This window comes from Staurois parvus, unplaced genomic scaffold, assembly GCF_062004578.1.
Source record: "Staurois parvus isolate SC_StPar_1 unplaced genomic scaffold, SC_StPar_1.0 ptg000098l, whole genome shotgun sequence".
Taxonomy (NCBI): domain Eukaryota; kingdom Metazoa; phylum Chordata; class Amphibia; order Anura; family Ranidae; genus Staurois; species Staurois parvus.
The window spans coordinates 3,258,860-3,279,180 of record NW_028317894.1 but is presented as its reverse complement, the minus strand read 5'-3'; the positions used below and the strand labels follow the sequence as shown (position 1 = coordinate 3,279,180).

Sequence of the window (20,321 nt, the reverse complement as noted above, 5' to 3'; positions counted from 1 at the left end):
GCCGCTCCGCCTGAGGGCCCGAGACCTGTCGCTCCGCCTGGGGGTCCGGCGCCCGCCGCTCCGCCTGGGGGCCCGATGCCTGTTGCCCCGCCTGGGGGCCCGATGCCTGTTGCCCCGCCTGGGGGCCCGACGCCTGTTGCCCCGCCTGGGGGCCCGACGCCTGTCGCCCCGCCTGGGGGCCCGACGCCTGTCGCCCCGCCTGGGGGCCCGACGCCTGTCGCCCCTCCTGGGGGCCCGACGCCTGTCGCCCCTCCTGGGGGCCCGGCGCCTGTCGCCCCGCCTGGGGGCCCGACGCCTGTCGCCCCTCCTGGGGGCCCGCCGCTCCGCCCGGGGGCCCGCTGCCTGCTGCTCCGCCCGGATGTGCCTCTGCCCGGAGTCCAGCCCGATGTGCCTCTGCCCGGAGTCCAGCCCGATGTGCCTCTGCCCGGAGTCCAGCCCGATGTGCCTCTGCCCGGAGTCCAGCCCGATGTGCCTCTGCCCGGAGTCCAGCCCGATGTGCCTCTGCCCGGAGTCCAGCCCGATGTGCCTCTGCCCGGAGTCCAGCCCGATGTGCCTCTGCCCGGAGTCCAGGCCGATGTGCCTCTGCCCGGAGTGCCTCTGCCCGGAGTCCAGCCCGATGTGCCTCTGCCCGGAGTCCAGCCCGATGTGCCTCTGCCCGGAGTCCAGCCCAATGTGCCTCTGCCCGGAGTCCAGCCCGATGTGCCTCTGCCCGGAGTCCAGCCCGATGTGCCTCTGCCCGGAGTCCTGCCCGATGTGCCTCTGCCCGGTGTGCCGCTGCCCGGAGTCCTGCCCGGTGTGCCAGTCTTTGATATCCCGCCAGTTACCAGACCCGGGTGGTGGAACATTTTGCCCAGCTAGGACTGTTTGGAGCGTCCTGAGGCCACTCCTTGAGGGGGGGTACTGTCAGGAATGGACTGGCCAGCAATAGTGGGACTCAGCTGCCTTATGAGCTGCAGTACCAGGGCTGGCCAGCGGGTGCTCCCAGCAATCAGAGACTCAACCTTGCAGCCAGTCAAACACCTGGAACTAATTATACTGGTGTATTTAAGGGACATTCAGACCTGCAGACTCTGCCTTGGTGTTGTGTTTCTCTTGGGCCCTGTATCCTGTTCCTGCTCTCTGTTCCTGTCTGATTCTCTGCTGACCCTGCTCTGATCCCTGGCTTGTCTGACCATTCTCCTCTGCCTGACCCTCTGTACCACGCTGCCCGCTACCTGCTGAACCTGGCCTGTGACCCCGACCATTCTCCGCTTGCTCCCCCTGTACCTACCTGCCCGACTGATATTGACCCGGCCTGCCTGACGACGCTTGCATTGTATGTACTGTTATCTGTGGGTGGTTGGTTGGTTTGTTTGCACTGTATTATGTTTAGTATTGCACTGCGTTTATGTTTGTATTGTTAGTGTTAATAAATTACATTGTTTATAACATATCTGAAGTCTGCGTTTCCCTGCGTCAGTCACATACCTCTGGTCATACCCGGGAGCCCTGACACATATATTGTGGTCCTGCGAGCTGCAAAATCTTTGTGCAGGGCACAGCTGAGAGTGGCATTGTTACGCAAGTGACAGCGCGGTTTGAGATCGGCTGGTCCTTCAGTCACAAGTTGGTGAGAAGGGCTGGGGTCTGACGCCACGCAACCGTCACAGCATACACCCACGGGTCCTTAAAGAATTGAGCTCTGTCACTTCAAATCCATTGTTTCTAATTTTTAGGAACTCATTAATGACTAGCATAGTACCACTGGATTGGCGTAAGGCCAATGTGGTGCCAATATTTAAAAAGGGATCACAATCTTTACTTTAAGTAATTATAGACCTGTTAGTTTAACTTCTATAGTTGGGAAGATACTGGAGAGTTTAATAAAAGATGACATTCTTGATTGAAAAAAAAATTTAAGCAACAGACAACATGGATTCATGAAAGACAGAAGTTGTCAAGCAAATCTGATTTCTTTTTAAGAGGAGGTGAGCAAAACCTTGGACAGAGGGATGACTGTGGACGTGGTATACTTGGATTTTGCAAAAGTGTTTGACACAGTTCCCCACACACAGCTAATGTGTAAGGTAAAGTCTACAGGCTTGGAAAAATCCGTATATGTAAAGGGATAGAAAACTGGCGAAAAGATCGTATTCAGAGAGTAGTGGTTAATGATTCATACTCTGCATGGTCTAGGGTTGTTAGTGGTGTACCCCAAGGTTCAGTGTTGGAACTTTTTAATATATTTATAAACAATATACTGTAGGGTCTGGGATTAAACATACAGTTTCAGTGTTTGCAGCTACACAAGCTATGCAGTGGAATAACGTCCTTACAGGATGTCTCCAACTTACAAGCAGACCTCAATGCACTGTTTAATTGGGTAACTGTGTGGCAAATGAGGTTTAATGTTGATAAATGTAAGGTTATGCACTTGGGGGCTAAGAATATGCATGCATCATACATAGTAGGGGGGGTACAACTGGGGGAATCAATGGTGGAGAAGGATCTGGGAGTTTTGGTAGATCACAAGACTCCAGAGAGAGATATCATATTACCCCTGTACAAATCATTAGTAACACCTCATCTGGAATATGCAGTTCAGTTTTGGGCACCAATTCATAAAAAGAACATTGGGGAACTGGAGAAAATGCAGAGAAGGGCAACCAAACTGATAAGAGGCATGGAGGAGATCAGCTATGAGGAAAGATTAGAGGAACTGAATTTATTCTCTCTTGAGAAGAGGAGATTAAGGGGGGATATGATCAACATGTATAAATATATCAGTGGTTCATATGGTGAACTCAGTGTAGAGCTATTCACCCTGAGGTCATCACAAAGGACAAGGGGGCACTCTTTATGTCTGGAGGAAAATAAATTTAATCTCCAAATATGGAAAGGCTTCTTCACAGTAAGAGCTGTGAAAATGTGGAATAGACTCCCTCAAGAGTTGGTTCTGGCCAGCTCAGTGGATTGCTTTAAAAAAGGCCTGGATTCTTTCCTAGATACACAGAATATAACTGGATACTATCATTTATAGGTAAAGTTGATCCAGGGAATATCCGATTGCCTCTCAGGAGATCAGGGTGGAATTTTTTCCCCTGCATGAGCAAATTGGATCATGCTTTTTTTTTTTTTGTCTTCCTCTGGATTAACTGTGGGTATAAGATTATAACTTTTTTTTTTTTGTTTGAACTAAATAGACTTTTGTCTTTTTTTCAGCCAGACTAACTATGTAGCTATGTAATTATCTCAGTCGCCAACAGTTGATTCTGGGGGAGTGGGCTTTGCATTCCAAGGTTTTCATGGCAATCTAAAAGCAATGGGTTTGCCCACATGTAGATCTGTTGGCATCCAGGTTCAACAACAAGGTCGACCTTTTTGTGTCCAGGGTAATGGACCCTCGTGCAGCAGGGCTAGATGCCTTAGTGATTCCTTGGAGCCAGTTTTCCCTAATTTATGCTTTTTCTCTGATTCAGCTGCTGCCATGTCTCTTACGCAGGATTCTGGAGGTGTCTTTCTGGTGATGCCGATTACCGCGGCCTGGCCCAGGAGGGCCTGGTACGTGGACTTAGTGAAGCTGGCAGTACACTGGCCTTGGTCTCTGCTAGACCTGTTGTCTCAAGGATCTATATTGCACCCAGCTTTACGGTCACTGAATTTGAAGGCATGGCTATTGAGATCCAGATCCTGAAGAATAGGGGAGTATCAGATTACGTCATCACCATTATTTTGAGCACTAGAAAAGTAGTTTTTAGGAACAATTGTTACAGAGCTTGGAAGGCTTACATTTCCTGGTATGAGGACCAGAGATGACATCCATGAAAATATATAATTGTTAGGATCCAATTGTTTCTTCAATCAGGTCTGGAAAAGAAATTTGCTGTTGGTGCTATTAAGGGCCAGATTTCAGCACTGGCTATTTTTTCCCAAAGGCCCATTGCGTCTCACTCTCTAGTTCCTACCTTTTTGTAAGGAGTAATGCATATACTTCTTCCTGTCAGGCTACCTTTATGACCTTGGGCCCTGAACTTGGTCTTGGAGGTTTTTCAGAAACCAGCATTTGAACCTATTAGGAAGATTCCACTAGTCCTGTTGGCTCATAAGGTTTTGTTTCTAGTGGCAACCACTTCTGCAAGAAGGGTGTCGGAGGTGGCAGCTCTTTTCTTGTAAAGAATCTTTTCTGGTTTTTCATCAGGATAAGGTGGTGTTGCAACCTCAGCCATCTTTTTTTTTACCCAAGGTGGTTTCTAGTTTTCATCTCAATCAGGACACTTTTCTGCCTTCATTCTTTCCTAGGCTTTAGTCAGGAAGAGAGAGATCATTGCATACATTGGATGTGGTAAGTGCTATAAGTGTCTTCCTGAAAATGTCTGCACAGGTTAGGAAGTTGGATGTTCTTTTAGTGCTGCCTGATGGGCCTAGGAAAGGACAGGTGGCATCCAAGGCAACTATTTCACATTGGATCTGCCAGTTGATCATTCAAGTCTATAATTTGAAGGGTAAGGTTCCACCCTTTAGCGTGAGAGCACACTCTACAAGAAGCGTGGGGGCATCTTAGGCGATCCACCATCAGGCGTCAGTTGCTCAGGTTTGCAAGGCTGCTACATGGGCTTCAGTTCACACGTTCACAAGGTTCTACCAGGTGGATGTCAGAGCCACAGAGGATTCTGTGTAGGAGGGGTTATATAGGGGAGGGGTTCCTCTTTGGTTGGTCAGCCAGTGTACATTCACCTATAAGTGGCATATAACCCATGAATAGTCATGAACGGCCTGCTCTGTGTCCTGTGATGTACTCCAAGAATTGAATTTTACAGGTAAGTATGTAGTAAAAATCCAGTTTTCAGCTGAAGCCTAGACACTTACTTAAAATTGCACAGTCCTAAGTTAAAGTCTGTTTGATTTTCAATGAGAGATTTTTTTCTTCTAGTAACCCTTGCAGGCTTGAGAGCTAATTCATTAAAGTAGTAAAACAAAAACAAAACAAAATCCCATAGTGCTTGTTTAGAATAACACTTTGCCTCTTAAAGTGGTTGTAAAGGCTGAAGTGTGCAGCTCCCCCAACCCCCTCATTCTTACCTGAGCCCAATCTCGATCCAATGATGTACACAAAAGCAGCAGCTCTGCCGGGTCTCACCGTCCTCATTGACTGAGACACAGCAGCAGGAGCCCCTGGCTACCACTGTTGTCGATCACAGCCAGCGAGGAGGGAGCAAGGGGTGGGGCTGAGCCATGCTCTGTTTGTTTTGCCGCCACTGGCGGGGGACCTAAGAAGAGAAGGATCAGCGCTGCTCTGTACAAAACCATTACACAGAGCAGGTAAGTATAACATGTTTGTTATTTTTACAAAAAATCTGAACCTTTAATATTACTTTAACATTTTATTTTTACCTGCTTTGTGTGTAGTAGAAATAATTTCAAAAGTCTGTGATAGTTACTGGGAAAATATGCAGCTCATTTCCATTTTATTGGCTTACTCAGTGCTACAAAACAAGCAATAATTGATAAATTCTTTTATTTACAAAATGTATGAGCTCCTTAACTTAAAATCTTTTTTTTGTTTTTACCTTTAGCTGTCATCATTATTTTGACACTGGTTTGTATTAAAATGGCAGCCAACCTACTTCTAAAGCACCCTATTTTCTGCTAGCTCTCTAGAGAGAGTTTTATTTTTGTACCTATTTAGTTATTTCTTGTACAGTCTACATGTAATAATGACTAGAGATCATGTCTCCAGTTTGCAGAATCAAGTAAGGGAAATAAAGATGTAAATTGATCTGAAAAGACTGTCTTAGAGGCACGTGACAGGGTCAGGAGCAAGGATGATTAGTGAAGACACAAGAGAAGGGTTTAAGCATTATGTGAACTGAGAATCAATTTTCTTCAAATTACATTATTTTTAAGCAGCTGTATGTTATTTCATTTCACATTTCCTCCCGCAGCAGTCTTCAATAACTTGATCATCTTTACAGATATTATGTATCTGAGATAAATGTCTTCAACATTTTTTTTCATAATTATAGGACAGGCTTTATAGTTTTCTTACACAATTTAAATTTTTCTGTGAACATCAAGTAAGTCTGTGAACATCAAATAAGAATTTCCGTGTGGCAGGACCCTTTCAAGTAATAATACAAAGGAGATTCTCCAAAGTTTTCTTGGGATGGTGATCTGCAATTACAGATTTGAACTTGCTTCTGATATCTGTTATTTCAGAAAAACCCTTAAGTAGAGCTGTCAATTTAAATAAGTAGACTTTAGCTTGCCAAATAATGCAAGCAACAGCAGCATTAAATATTGTATACTATATGAGATCGTGGCATAAAACCCTCTTTGTTACTATAAAGAATGCCCTAGAAAACCTCCTGAAGAATTTGCCTTATTTTCTCTTATGTCACCAAGTTAGGAAGTTAGAGGAAATCTCCCCAATGAAGAAGTAAAAGGTTTGGCTAGTATTCTACTTTGTCATTGTACCTGAAAAGATGTTAAAGCCTAACTCCACATTTTGTTTGGCCCTTCCACTCCTCCCTGAAGACACACTGCTCCTTTTTTTTTTTAAATTAAAATTATTTTATACATAATTTAAATCTTGCCATCTTCACATTAGTAACATGTAAAAGGTCCTTCTTTTTCTTGGTGGTGGTCTTCACTCCTGGACAAAGTGTAACATAATGATTCGTGAGCACTGCTTTTTCCATGAGTACTGTGAGCCTAATTTGCATCATGATGCTGCAACAGTATGTGGGACCATGATGAACTATAAAGCTTTAAAGAAGTGCTAAACTGTGAAAGGTGAGCTCACTGCAAACAGAGGGCAAATGAATAGTCAGAAGTATTATCTGTAGGATCCCTGCAGCTGATCTTTTCACACTTACAGACCTAATATATCTTGTTCCACACTGTATCTCTTTATGAAGGTGGCCATCTTTGAAGAGAGTAGCAGGACCTTGCTGCCTCATCTGTCTTATGTTGGAGTAATGACCGATAATCTGAAAATTGATGGGGGAATATTCAAGAAACAGCAGGAGAGGCACATATTCACATAATTAGGGCAGAGGCAGGGATATCCATGTGCTGCAGGTTATGGGGTACAGCTTCCTGTCCTGAAAGGAAATTGGTGAGCAGCGCAGTAGTGACATTAACAAATCTCATTATATTCGCAGTCAGAAGCACAGAGACTTATATTATTTTGCACAATAGATAGAGATGAGGGCAGTGGAGGGATGTGTATGCAGAGGTGGGGAATGGGAGGGAGAGTGTTGCAGAGTTGAGGAGGGGTGGATGTGAGATGTGGACAGTGTGTGAAAGGGAGCTGAACACTGCACTCTGTGTACTGTAGAGCACTCCTCAATGCTGCATTCTGTATGTTGTACACCCCTGAACTCTTTATGTAGCATACCCCTAAATCCTGCGCGCTGTACATAGTGCACTATTGAACTCTGCACTCTGTGTGTAGCACACAGAGAGGCATTTTTACAAATCAGGGACAGTTGGGGGTATGCACTCTGTATGTAGCGCACCCCTAAACCGTGCGCTATGTGCATAGCACATTCACCCTTGCACATTCCCCATAGCACATTCCTGAACACTGCGCAGTCTACATAGCACAGCCCTAAAACTTGCATATCACACCTCTGAAACCTGCACTCTGTGTATAACGCACCCCTGACCCATGCACTCTGTACATCCCGTAATACCCGTAAAACCTGTACTCTGTACATGACATATCTCTGAACTCTGCACATAATACACACCAGGTATTTAATGCTCCTTTAAGACCCTCCCACTGCAATCTGTCCACACCCACCATTTGATGCGGTTTGGTGAGGGTGGGGGCATGGTTGAGTTCCTGCACTGATTCTCTGAGAAAAATAGCCCTGCTTATCTTAACTACAAAGTTTTCATGGAATAAACAATCCCATAGTGAAAATGATAACATTTTTCTTATGTCCATTAAGACTATGAAGGTGCGAGAGCTAAAGGGGTTAAATAAGGAATACAGCCTGCTTTAGTGTGTTAAGCGAAGCCTGACTTTTCTGAAGCCTTTTGTTCTCCATTTGATACATAAAAGTCATACATTCTGTGATCTCAAGCTGTCAAAACAAGCATGTCGAGAAGCTGAGATGTTTAAGCTTTTCACACGTCAATTCTCCTCTCTAAATATTTAGCGTCTCTAGTGCTCATAATATTTGATTAATATTCTTCTTTCATGGAAGTTGTTTTATGTCACACTGTGGAAAGTTGACTTGTCGTCAGACGCTCTTAAAATATTTATTACGAGAATGAAGAAGACAAGGTAGTTTTATTGTACTTGCGGAAAATGTTGTGTAACTGTGAAGTAATGCTGGTATGCATGTGTTTTATTTTCTTGTAGCTGGCTGTGGAGGCTCGGACAGAGATAACTAAGAAAATGATAGCTACCCTAAAACAATTCATAGACAAACAAAGAAAGAAAAACACTGCAGAAACCACAGAAGAGACCTCAGTCACCTATGGCATGGCATTGAGTCATCTCCAGCAATCTCTTGCCCATCTAGAAACACTCAGTCATACTTTTATTGACTATCTGCAAAATTTGGACCAGGTAAGAATGACCTTCCAAAGCAGGAAGAAGTTATTTTTGGACTGTGTTATGTATATGAGTTTATCAGTTGGGCAGCCTGAGCAAATTTTACACTTGGAACTGACAAATCTTTGAAAAACAAAGCAATACATTTGTATGGCGAAAAATCTTTCAGATCTGAACCTTCAGCATCTGCACTTCACTTTTTTTACATTTCCAAGGGCGATGGCAATGATTTGAATAAGCCCTTAGGCTTGTATTGAGTTGGAGGCATAGGCCATATTTATACACAGGTTGTTCCTTAAAGGATACGTTCAGCTTTGTAAAAAAAAATAATAAATGCAAATTGCAGGTAAAAAAATTTGCATTTATTATTTTTTTTATTAGGAGCCTGCAAAGCATTGCACCCACAATCAGCATATTGTGGGTGCTATCTCAGGTTCCTGCAGACTGTCATTGTAGCTGTCTGTCCATACCTCATATGAGTCAGCAGTTACTGAATGACAGGAACGATCAATAAACTACAAGTGCTCAGGTAGTTCATTGAGAACTACAAGCTGTCAGCCTCAATAGCTGATGGTAGTTGTTCTCCCATTCACAGAACTTTGTGAATGCATGACATGACAGGGTGGGCAGAGCCCCACACAGCCGCAATTTTGTTTTAGTGTGGGGAGAAGATCCATCTCCTGCTTTCACAACAGGGGATCAGGAAGGGGGTTGCTGCATCAGTAACATGTTGCATGTTACACCCTGAATATGGGTGTAAGATGTTAGGAAAGGGGAACTTATTTTTTAACCACTTCAAGTCCAGACACTTTCACCCCTTTCCAGTCCAAGCCAATTTTCAGCTTTCAGCACTACCACAGTTTAAGTGACAATTACAATTTTTATCATCTTATTTAGACATGTAGAGCTTTCATATGGTGGTTTTTGATCACCACTGGGTTTATTTTTTTCTATATACATAAAAAAAAACAAAACCAAAAATTATGAAAAAAATAATAATTTATTGCTTAGTTTGTGTTATAAAATTTTGCTTCGTAAATGTGGGCCAAAATGTATCCTGCTACATTTTTTTGGTACAAATAACCCAAAACGGTGCATTTTATTTTGTTTGTGGGAAAGCTATAGAGTCTACAAACTATGGGATATATATCTGAAAATTGATCAGTTGAGACCCTAAAATGCCAGACGCTTGTATGACGTATGGAAGTGATCAGGACGCTGGTATGAGGTATGGTAGTGATCAGGATGTTAGCATGAGGTATGGTGGTGATCAGGACTCTGGTATGGCATATGGGGTGATCAGGATGCTGTTATTGGGGTTTGGCGGTAAACAGGACACTGGTATGGCATATCAGGTGATCGGGGTGCTGTTATGGGGCATGGCGGTGATCAGGATGCTGGCATGGGGTATGGCGGTGATCGAGGCACTTGTATAGTGTATGGCAGTGATCATGATGCTGTTATGGGGTATGGCAGTGATCAGGGCACTGGTTTGGTGTATGGCGGTGATTAAGACATTGGTATGCTGTATGGCAGTGTTATTGTGAGCACTTGGACAGGTGACAGGGGCTGCCTGAACTTTTTATTGTTCCTACACTGGAGCAGGGATCAGGGACACTGGGTCTGGCTGGCACAGCAGTCTGTGAGTGTACATGCAGGCTTACAGGCTGCTGTACACTCACAGGCTGCTGCATCTGTTCTCTCTGCTCTCACAGTGAAAGCGGAGAGAACCGATCTTTAGTATCAGTTTCTAGTGTTTATTATGTGATTGCAGTGATTGGACACAGCAGTCACATAGTAAACCACAATGTGATCACCCAGACACATCACTCCTGGGTGCGCTCTGTGAGCCGCGCAATGATTCTGCTGTGAACTTTGAGGCTAAATTGTTCCACAGTGTCTGTGAAAAATATAAAATAATAAATGAGGATTTTGTTTATTGAGAGTAAGAAGGTGGAGCTCATATTTCCCTTGCTTTTTTTATTTACATATCTAACATATTTAACAGTTTGATTTTTTTTAATTCAGGTAAATAGGAAATGTAAGAATGTTGCACATTTATAGCCAACAGGTGATATCCCGGGCTGTTTTTACGTTTCTTTGTCTATACTTAGCTTATTTCTTGAAAAGACTAATCCTGTTGTTCAAAGAGCTCTATAACTGAAGTTTACATTTACGGTCGTATGTTAATGATGTAGTGGAGCGAGTTATCACCTTCTCCTTCTGCTCTGCCTTCTCTGTACATATCAAGCTTTAATTAGGTTTTAGTCAAAATCAAACAGCTGCTGCTGTGCTCCCTCTCTAGAAAACACATATTTCATTATGATACCAGCGTCATGGGTGCATTAATGTATTTATTAGATTTTATAAATAGTAAAAAATTTAAAATGTATAAACCTTAAAACAAATAGACCCAAAGCCATTGTAGTTTTCCTGTTAAGAACAACAGAAAACAAGCACAAAATGAAAAAAAATTTTCCCATGCATTTTGTTTTTGGATGCAGTGTAGAAAAGTTAACACATTATACCAAGGACCCATTGAAACGTAGACACCCAAAATAATTTTAGCAGCTTCAGTATGCATTGGTTAACTTGACAATAACGTCATAACTAAGGTGCTTACCTAAAGCATTTTTGTCTTTAACAAGCACTTACATAAATCCCCTGCCTGCGTTTTATGTTTTGTTTTTTTTTTATAATCTCTTTTTGATTAAAATAGATTTTCAAACACAATAAAAAAGAAATATAAAATACAGAATCGAAATAGAAACAGACATGCTGTGAACACATATCCTTATGCCTTGTTCCCATCTGCCTGTTGTCAGGGCAGCAGGTACAGGTGTTCCATATACTTTAGGGCTCAGTAGCCATGCAGGAGCTGTCTCTGCACATGGCCAGTAAGCTCCAGAATGACAAGCTGGTTGTGTCATAACAAAACAATTGTAACATAACAAAAACATGAGTTTGATGTCAAGGGAGAATAACACAAAAAATGATTCAGGGTACAGACATGGAAGAGAATGGAAAAATGGCAGGATGCATACTAGTTAACCTCAGAATAACAATGATCACAAGGTACACCATTCCAAACATAAAGTAAGCATGAAAGTCTGCAAAGGGAAGGTTGACAGGACATGATATTATGCAACTTCAAGTGCTAAATAATGAAAAACATGCTAAGCACATTTTAACAATTATCTGGGATGTGGTATCATCATCTAAGTTCACCAATGGAATGCCCTAGTGGTCACAGTAGTCAGGGGATAGTACCGTCTGGGCTGTCCAGTTCTATAGAGTAATACGTGTATCCAGACTAGACATCATGAAATTTATCAAGGTTATTTTTAACCATATATACCCAACGTTCTGCCTCAATTATCTTCTCTACTTCCCGCTTCCAGTCCTGTATAGTTGGACACTGTGTTTATATGACTTAAAAAAGGAGGGGGTAGCGTGGAATAAATAATGAGGAGGGGAAAATTTGATGGGTTTAAGAGTAGTTCTCTGAATCAAGGGGAATGGTCTCCAAAATTTTTGAATTTTGGGGCAATGCCACCAAAAGATACATAAAGGTACCTTCCTGAGGGCAGCCTCTCCAATAATAATGGTCAGTTTCCAAGAAAATCTTAGCCAACCTTGAGGGTGTCCTGTACCAGCAGGATAAAAATGTATACCACAATTATTGGGTCTTAGAGCTAATGGAAGAGATATGCGATAGATTAACTATTTTTTGTAATTGGTGTGTCAAAAAAAACAGTTCTAATTCCCATTCCGTTGTAAAGTAGGGAGTGGTCTGGGAATGGATAGATATCAGACACTTATACATTTGGGCAGCACAGTTGCTGAAGGGTTAGCACTTCCGACTAGGGTCGTTGGTTCGAATCCCAGCCACGGCACCTCCTGCCTGGAGTTTGCATTTTCTCCCTGTGCATGTGTGGGTTTCCTCCGGGTACTCCGGTTTCCTCCCACACGCCAAAGACATGCTGGTAGGTTAATTGGATCCTGCCTAAATTGGCCCTTGTATATGAATGTGAGTTAGGCACCTTAGATTGTACGACCCTTGAGGGTTAGGGACTGATGTGAATGTACAATATAGTAAGTACAGTAAAGCGCTGCGTAACTTGATGACGCTATATAAGTGCCTGAAATAAATAAATAAGCAGGTGTTTGGATTTTCCAGGGTTCTTACACATAGATTCAAAGGACATTAACAAGTCATTTGGACGTGCTTTAGCAGAAAATGTAGCTGCTTATGATGCCAGAAGTCCATGCCTCAAAGGAGCTTCGTAATCTCTCCATAGGTACCAATCGTCCCATAGGGGCAAATTTTGAGTAAGTAGCTTCCCCTTCCTTACCCCAGGTGTTGAAAAAGGAGACATCTTCCCCAGGAGGAAACCAGGGGAAACCACCTAGTGGTACCACAGGTGAGATGGGGGGGGATCTCCTGTTCCATTAACCTGGTCCCAAACTCTGTGTGTTCAGTATAAGCAGGCTTGTCCCCGAGCTGTACGTGGAAGCCAAGGGGCTCCAGCCAGATTCCTGCCTGCAGTAGACTTTTCTAGAGTAACCCATATCTTCTCTTTCGAGTGGTGGCACCAGTTGATAATGCAAACCAACGCCACAGCCTTAAAATGTAAAGAAACGTAAGGCACCCCTAAACCCCCATCTTCTTTAGGTTAACGAAGAAGTGAATATGTCAGTCTAGGCTGTTTCCCCTGACATATAAAAAAATTTAATCAACCAGCGTAAATGACGAAAAAACAGAAGCGGTAAATATATGGGGCTGTGGAAAGCAAATACAGAATTTAGGCAGAATCGTCATTTTAAGTTTATTCATGTGCCCCAGCCATGTGAGGGCAATATTTTGCCATGCTCGTAGGTCCCTTTCTACCCCCTGTAAGAGTGCACCGTAGTTTGCAAAAGACAATAATTTAGGATCCAGGGACGTATGAGTGCCTAGATATGGCAAACGTATGCAACTTCCACATAGTTGGAAAATCAGTCTGGGGTTGTGAGATAAGATCCGGTTGAATCGTGACCAGGAGAATTTCCAAGTTTCCGTAATTCTGAAATTATAGAGATGTCCATATCTGTGAAATTCCAACATCAAAATCGGTAAGGTGGTAAGTGGCTGGGATACATAGAATAAAATGTTGTCAGCATAAGCAGACAGTTTGTGAACTCTAGACCCAATAAGTACCCCTTTGATGACATAATTTTGTAAAATTTTCCTTAGGAGCAGTTCTAACACTAAGGCAAACAAACGTGGGGACAAAGGGTACCCCTGTCTGGTGCCATTACAAATACTTAACGGGTCAGAGAAGGTCCCATTCACTTTCACTCTAGCTTCTGGGTCATTTTAAATGGCCGAAATCCACCCCATCATTTTCTGCCCTAGGCCCAGTTTGAGTAGGGTCTCCATCATAAACATCCAATCCACCCTGTCAAAAGCCTTTTCGGCATCAGTCGACAGGACAAAGAAGGGGGATTGGATGCGGGCCATGTCATGTCCAATGAAGAATATTAAGGGCTCAAATAGTGTTGTTCGGAGCCTCCCTACCCACAATTAATCCTGTTTGAATCAGGGTGGATGACTGTAGGGAGGAGATTCTGCAGCCTAGTGACTATGATCTGGATTTAACAGAGAGATATGACAATAGTTCTGGCAGTATGTGCGGTCTTTTCCAGGTTTTGTTATAACAACGATATGGACAAGCAGAGCTTCTTTAGATAGAGGGTTAGAGGAGGTAGTTGCATTAAAGTAATTGCACATGGGCTCAGCCAAGAGATGTGCCATTCTCTTATGATAAGCATTAGAAAAGCCTGGGCCAGGGCGAGATCTGAAATGACCAAGAACAACTCTGAAGGGGTGAAAGGGCTTAAAGTCCTCTACTACCTCTGGGGAGACCAGGAAACTCCACATCCTGTAAATATTGTCGTATTAAGGTTCTCTGGCTGTCTGCTTGGGGCAGGTAGGGTGGAGGTTTATGGTTATAGAGGGAGCTATAGTAGGACCTGAAAGCTGCAGCAATGCGATCTGAATCTACCACTTGTCTGTCCTGAACAGTCGATTTATGAACATGGGAGAGTGCCTGCCTTTTGCGGAGGAAGCAAGCAAGAGGACAGCCGACGTTTTTCCTGTGTTCATAAAATTTGTGAGCAGAGTAGCGCAGTTCATTCTGAGCTTTCCTTTCAAGGCAGTCAGATAGTTTGGACCTCAAGTCCATCAATGTCATCAAGTCAGACAGTTGTAGTCAACTCTTGTGCGTCTGTTCAAGTAAGCAAGTTTTAGCAACCAAGTTGTCAGTTTCTTTACATTTGGCTTTCTTGATTCTAGAACCATGGGCAATCAAGACCCCCTGTATCACCGTCCTATGTCCTTGCCACAGTGCTCGCGTGGACACCTCATCAGTGGAATTTATTTGGAAATATGTGGTGATGGAGGATTTGATGGCGATATGGGTGGTATCGTCTAGCAAAGATTCATTCAAGCGCCAAGTCCAAGCAGGGCTGTGGGAGGCGTATAGGATCAAGATTATAGAGACTGGGGTGTGATCGGATATAGTTATTGGTCCAATGTCCGTGCTGTTGAGCCTGCAGAGGTAGTATTGGTCTATATATAGAAGTGGTCAATCCTCAAATAGGAATTATGGACATGGGAATTATAACTATAGTTGTTAACAGAAGGGTTATCCACCCTCCAACTCCACTAAGTGGAGGTCTTGTAGAAGTTTACGAAAATGCTTAAGAGTTTTAAAGGAAAAATATGATTTCCTTGAGGAAGTGTCCAGTTGAAGGTTAGGAGGAAGATTAAAGTCCCAACAAGTAAGAGGAAGCCTTCCTTAAACTCAAGAAGCCTCCCCATTACAGTGGAGAGGAGATTAATGGTGCAGGTATGTAAACATAGTATACATCTCATTATTAATAGTGCCCTGGAGAAATACTGTATATATCTGCCTTCCTGGTCATCACTCTGGGCGAGATGGATAAAAGGACACGAGTTTTGGATGGCTATCGCTACACCCCTCTCTTTAGCTATTGGAGAAGGACATATAAACCATTGGTTAAATACTGACTGTGAAAGATTAGGTGTAGAAGTCGCCGTGAAATGGGTCTCCTTAATCAGTAGAACAGTTGGGTTCAGGCGGCGGAGTTCCTACCACAGTCTCCCACGCTTAGGTGGTGAGCATATGCCATGGACATTATAGGAAATCACCAACAATTTGGACGCCATGATGCCAAATACAGAGGGAGGCTGGAATATGCACCTCAGGACACCCAGCACAGGGAATAATGCACAAAAGGAGGATATCACAGACCTCATGCAGTTCAAGAAACCTCCAAATGTACTCATGTTCAAAGAAGAACACCAGTAAATAAACAGAATAAATTCTAAACAAAGAGAGAAGGCAATAAACCATTGCAGAATGTCGCAAGCGGCAAACCGTGGAAGTGGTGGGACTGGGTGTGCACCCCAAGAGGCGCACGGCCGGGCCCTCCCGATAAACTGTAAACTACAGTATGATCTCCATCTATTGGAGCTAAACCTATTTGGGGGAGGTAGTTAGCCATGGATAGGAGGCAGCAACCCTACCCAGGGCTAAGAGTAATTACTAAGCAGGAGCAGGAAGACCAACACAAATGAAAACAAAGCAAGTAATGACATCAGTGCGGGGGAGCAGGAACTCCATGGTGTCCTCCAGTGATGCGAAGCCAGGGGAAAGTGGATGGGGGCTGTAAATGTCACCAGTGCAGGGAGCAAAAAATTATTAAAAATGTGAGGTGGCATAGAAATCTTCATTTGCAAACGGGAACATATGTATGTGCCACGAAAAAAAAAAGAAAAACAAGATAGGTTCACTGTAAGGACTCTGGCAGAGACTTCCATAAGGCAATTTCCAGCTTTAGGACTCATGTAGGGAGTGAACAAACCAAGATGGCTCATGAGAGCGGGTGGAGGTACCAGAAAGTCCATTTTAGGAAGATGTCAGGTGTCCTGTCAAGGGGAAGCAGAAGATACACCCCTCCATTGGCGTTGACGCTGACAAGAACACTGGGGAGCTGATTGCCAGCGCTTCAGGCCTTGTGGGACAGGTACGTCCCTTGTAAAGTTCCAGTCCTGGAAGCCTACCTGAGGAAGTTCCAGTGTCGCCAAGAATTTAGGCAGGTCATGCTTATTACAGAGGATTACAGATTTCCCGTTTCTTCATGTGGTGAGGTGGAAGAGAAATACCCATCGATAAGTCGCCCCCTCTTGGTGCAGAACCGCCAGTGCAGGGCCCAGGGCTCTTCTCATCATAAAGGTGCATTTAGATAAATTGGGAAAAAATGGAAGGCGTTCCATTTCGAATTCCGCATATTGCCTCCCACACATGGCAGACATAATGACCTCCGTAACTGCATGCTTATGCACCTTACAGATAACATCCCAGGGTTTGTTGACATCCTGGAGTGGTGGTAATAAGGCCCTATGTGCACAGTCTATCTCTACCTTGGCTGACATGAATTTACCCAATATAAGACCGAATATCCCCTGAAGAGTGGGGATCAGGTCTTGCGCGTGAGTAGCTTCAGGCAAGCCCCTGATCCATATATTTTGCCATTGCTCATAGTCATACAACTGTAATAGAAGGCACTCAATCATAGCATCATGAGTATGGGAAGCATCCCCCAGTTTGGCCACCGCATGAGCCATTTCTAAAGTGTCCACCCCATTGTCTATTGCTGTATTCTCAGTCCACACTTTATCTAAGACCTCTTTAAATTAAGATTCCACAATAGCAATCAGCTGTACCATATCCGCTTTAGTAGGAAGGGCTTTAATGTGTTCTTTTATGTCCCAGTCTCCTGCGAGATTGTCTATTACTGAGCCTGCTACTAAGTGCTGTGTAGAAGCATGTGATGGAGCAGGGCTTGTGCTTTGTACCTGGGTAGAGCTGACAGCATCACCATGGTCAGAGGCAGCGTGTGAAGAGGAGGATGGAGACGCATGGCAGTCCAGTGCTATCTTGGATTTCTCATGTCGCATTCCCAGTAAAGTAGGAATCCAGTGCTCCAAAGTGAGTGTGCATGGCCCGGGCAGGCGTGGAGGATGCCCGCTGTTTCCGCAGCATGTTAACTGGTCGGTGTGTCGGCTCCCATGCTCTGTAGAGTGGTAAACAGCCCCGGGTAGACAGGAACTCTCAAGTTGCATGTCCTCATGTTTGCATGGCCAGACCACGCCGCCCCCCCCCCCCTTTTTGTTGTGTTTTATTAGGTGTTAAATGGCCAAAAATGTTTTTAAAAATGCATGTTATATTTAAATTGTATGTCCAGCCAAATATTTTTTGTAATATAGTGAAAATAGAGATGAATTAGTACTGGTGGGTTTATGTTCTTATCCATGACTCATTAAAAATGATTTCCTATCACTTACTTTTTACAGTGATAGTGGTTTAACCAGATAGGATGTATGGCAAAATCTGCAACAGGGGCAGATACAGCACTTAAAAACTACAGTATATACCATACACTTCCTGTATCCCAGCACTGAAGGGAAGGCTTACTGTGAGTGGAGTTATTTCTGCCCACATTACAAGTAAATGCCAGCATTGAGGCACTCTACAGCCCATTAATTTTACACTGCCCTGCTATTGTGCGGCCCTCTGGAAGTGTTGTTGGCCTCAGGTGAGGCTCTCTATGATTTTCAAGTTGGCCACCACTGATTTAAAACATAGGGGATACATCCTATTCCTATCCTACTGCTATTTTAAAAAGCCCTCTCTGGATCCCACCAGTCTTAACAACCTACAACCTATTTCCTTGCTCCCCTTTACCTCCATACTCCTTGAATGCTTGGTCTACAACCACCTGAGCTACCACCTCATTGAGAATAACCTTCTTGATCCTCTTCATTTTGGGTTTTGTCAAAGAAATTGCTCTCCTAAAACTCACAATTTACTAATGGCTAAAACCATTGGTCACTATTCTGTACTTTTACTCTTGGACCTCTCTGCAACCTTTGATACAATTGACCTCCCCCTCCTCAAATAACTCAATTACTTTGGTCACTGTAATGGTACTCTTTGATTGTTCTCACCTTACTTATCTGACTGCACCGTCAGTGTCAATTACAATTCTACCTACTCCTCTTCTCTGCCTTTTGCATCAGGGTCTCCCAAGGTTATTTTCTTGGACCACTCTTATTCTAGATCTACTCCTCCGTGGCTGATAGCCTCTCATAGCTTTCAATACCATTTCTACGCTGATGACACCCAAATCTGTCTTTCTACCCTTCAGCTCACTCCATCAGTCTCCTCACGCATTATTAATTTGACAGACATATCAGTCTGGATGGCATACCACTTCCGTAAACTCAATCTATCCAAAACTGAGCATATATTTCTTACCCCACGTACTTCTCTGTCAAGATTGATGGCACAACTATAAGCTCATCCCTGCATGCCAGGGTGCTAGGTGTAATAATGGACTCTAAACTCTCCTTTCAGCCCCACATCCAATCACTGTCCAAATCGTGACGCCTCAATCTCTGCGACACCTCCAAAATACCAATGACACCACAATGGTTATAATTTGCTACTTGGTTATCTTTCGCCTTGACTACTGCAACTCCCTCCTTATTGGCTTACGTTTTCATAGAATATCCCCTCTTTAGTCCATCATGAATGCTGCTGCCAGACTCATTCACCTTACCAACTGTTCAGTGTCTGCTTACCCAACAAATATAATTCAAAATACTAACAACAGCTCACAAAGCCATCCAGAGCTCTGCCCCCAACTACATTACTAACCTTGTCTCAAAATACCAGCCAAATCATTTTATTGGTTCTTCCCAAGACCTCCCGCTCTCTAGTTCCCTTGTCACCACCACCCATGCTCTCCTCCAGGACCTCTACAGAGCTTCTCTCATCCTCTGGAACTCCTTACCCCAATCTGTCTGACTGCCTCCTATTCTGTCCACTTTTAGGCAATCCCTGAAAGCCCTTCTCTTTAGAGAAGCTTATACTGCCTCCACCTAACAACTGTACTTTGACTTTCTCCATCATCTTAATCCCCCACAGTTACTACCGTTTGTATCACTTGACCCTCCCTTTTAGATTGTAAGCTTTACCGACCAGGTTACTCTGATTCCTCTTGTATTGGATTGGATTGCAACTATACTGCCTGCCCTCATACTTTGAAGCACTACGCAAACTGTTGGCGCTATATAAATACTGTATAATAATAATTTCCAACAGTTCCTACTTTCTGAAACCATTGTTAGCAGGACAGTAATAGAAGAGAAATAAAAAACCTGAAGAGCAACAGCCCGACATGGGTTCAAACCATCCTCATTCAGCCCTGTCCCTGTCAAAAAAATATGCATTTTAACAGCTTATAATATTTTTAAAACTTTTCATTTTATTTTAAATAACTTTAAACAGAGAGCCATAAATGCAACAAAAAACATACAAGACACATCCGGATAGTGATGTTGTCTTTAAGCAACATATCACAAGAGAATACAGACAGTGTAATGTAGAATATATATATGCTGAAAGTTGTAGATGGGTAGGAGCAATACAAATAACCTAGGGAGTCGGCCTAGTCCACACCTCAGAATATGGATGAAAAAGTAAATTTTCTACAGGTACAGTATAAGCCAATGTGTGTATGAGAAACAATATTAGAGACAGGAAAAGCCCCTGGAAGGAAAGTAGGGGAGCTGGTCAATAGAAAGAGAAGAAGGAGTTTGTGTTAGAATCTCTGGTAGGAAATAAGACAAGACAAGAGC

The 20,321-nt window shown here is 43.5% G+C and overlaps 1 protein-coding gene across 2 annotated transcripts in view; it reads left to right on the top strand.

Moving 5' to 3' along the window:
* NBAS (NBAS subunit of NRZ tethering complex) overlaps positions 1-20,321 on the top strand; it is a 1,021,307-nt gene that overhangs the window by 731,582 nt on the left and 269,404 nt on the right. For both annotated transcript variants that reach the window (XM_089671087.1, XM_089671086.1), the window contains one exon: positions 8,354-8,563. In XM_089671087.1, the coding sequence (XP_089527213.1) occupies positions 8,354-8,563 (210 nt within the window). The remainder of the gene's footprint in view (positions 1-8,353; positions 8,564-20,321) is intronic.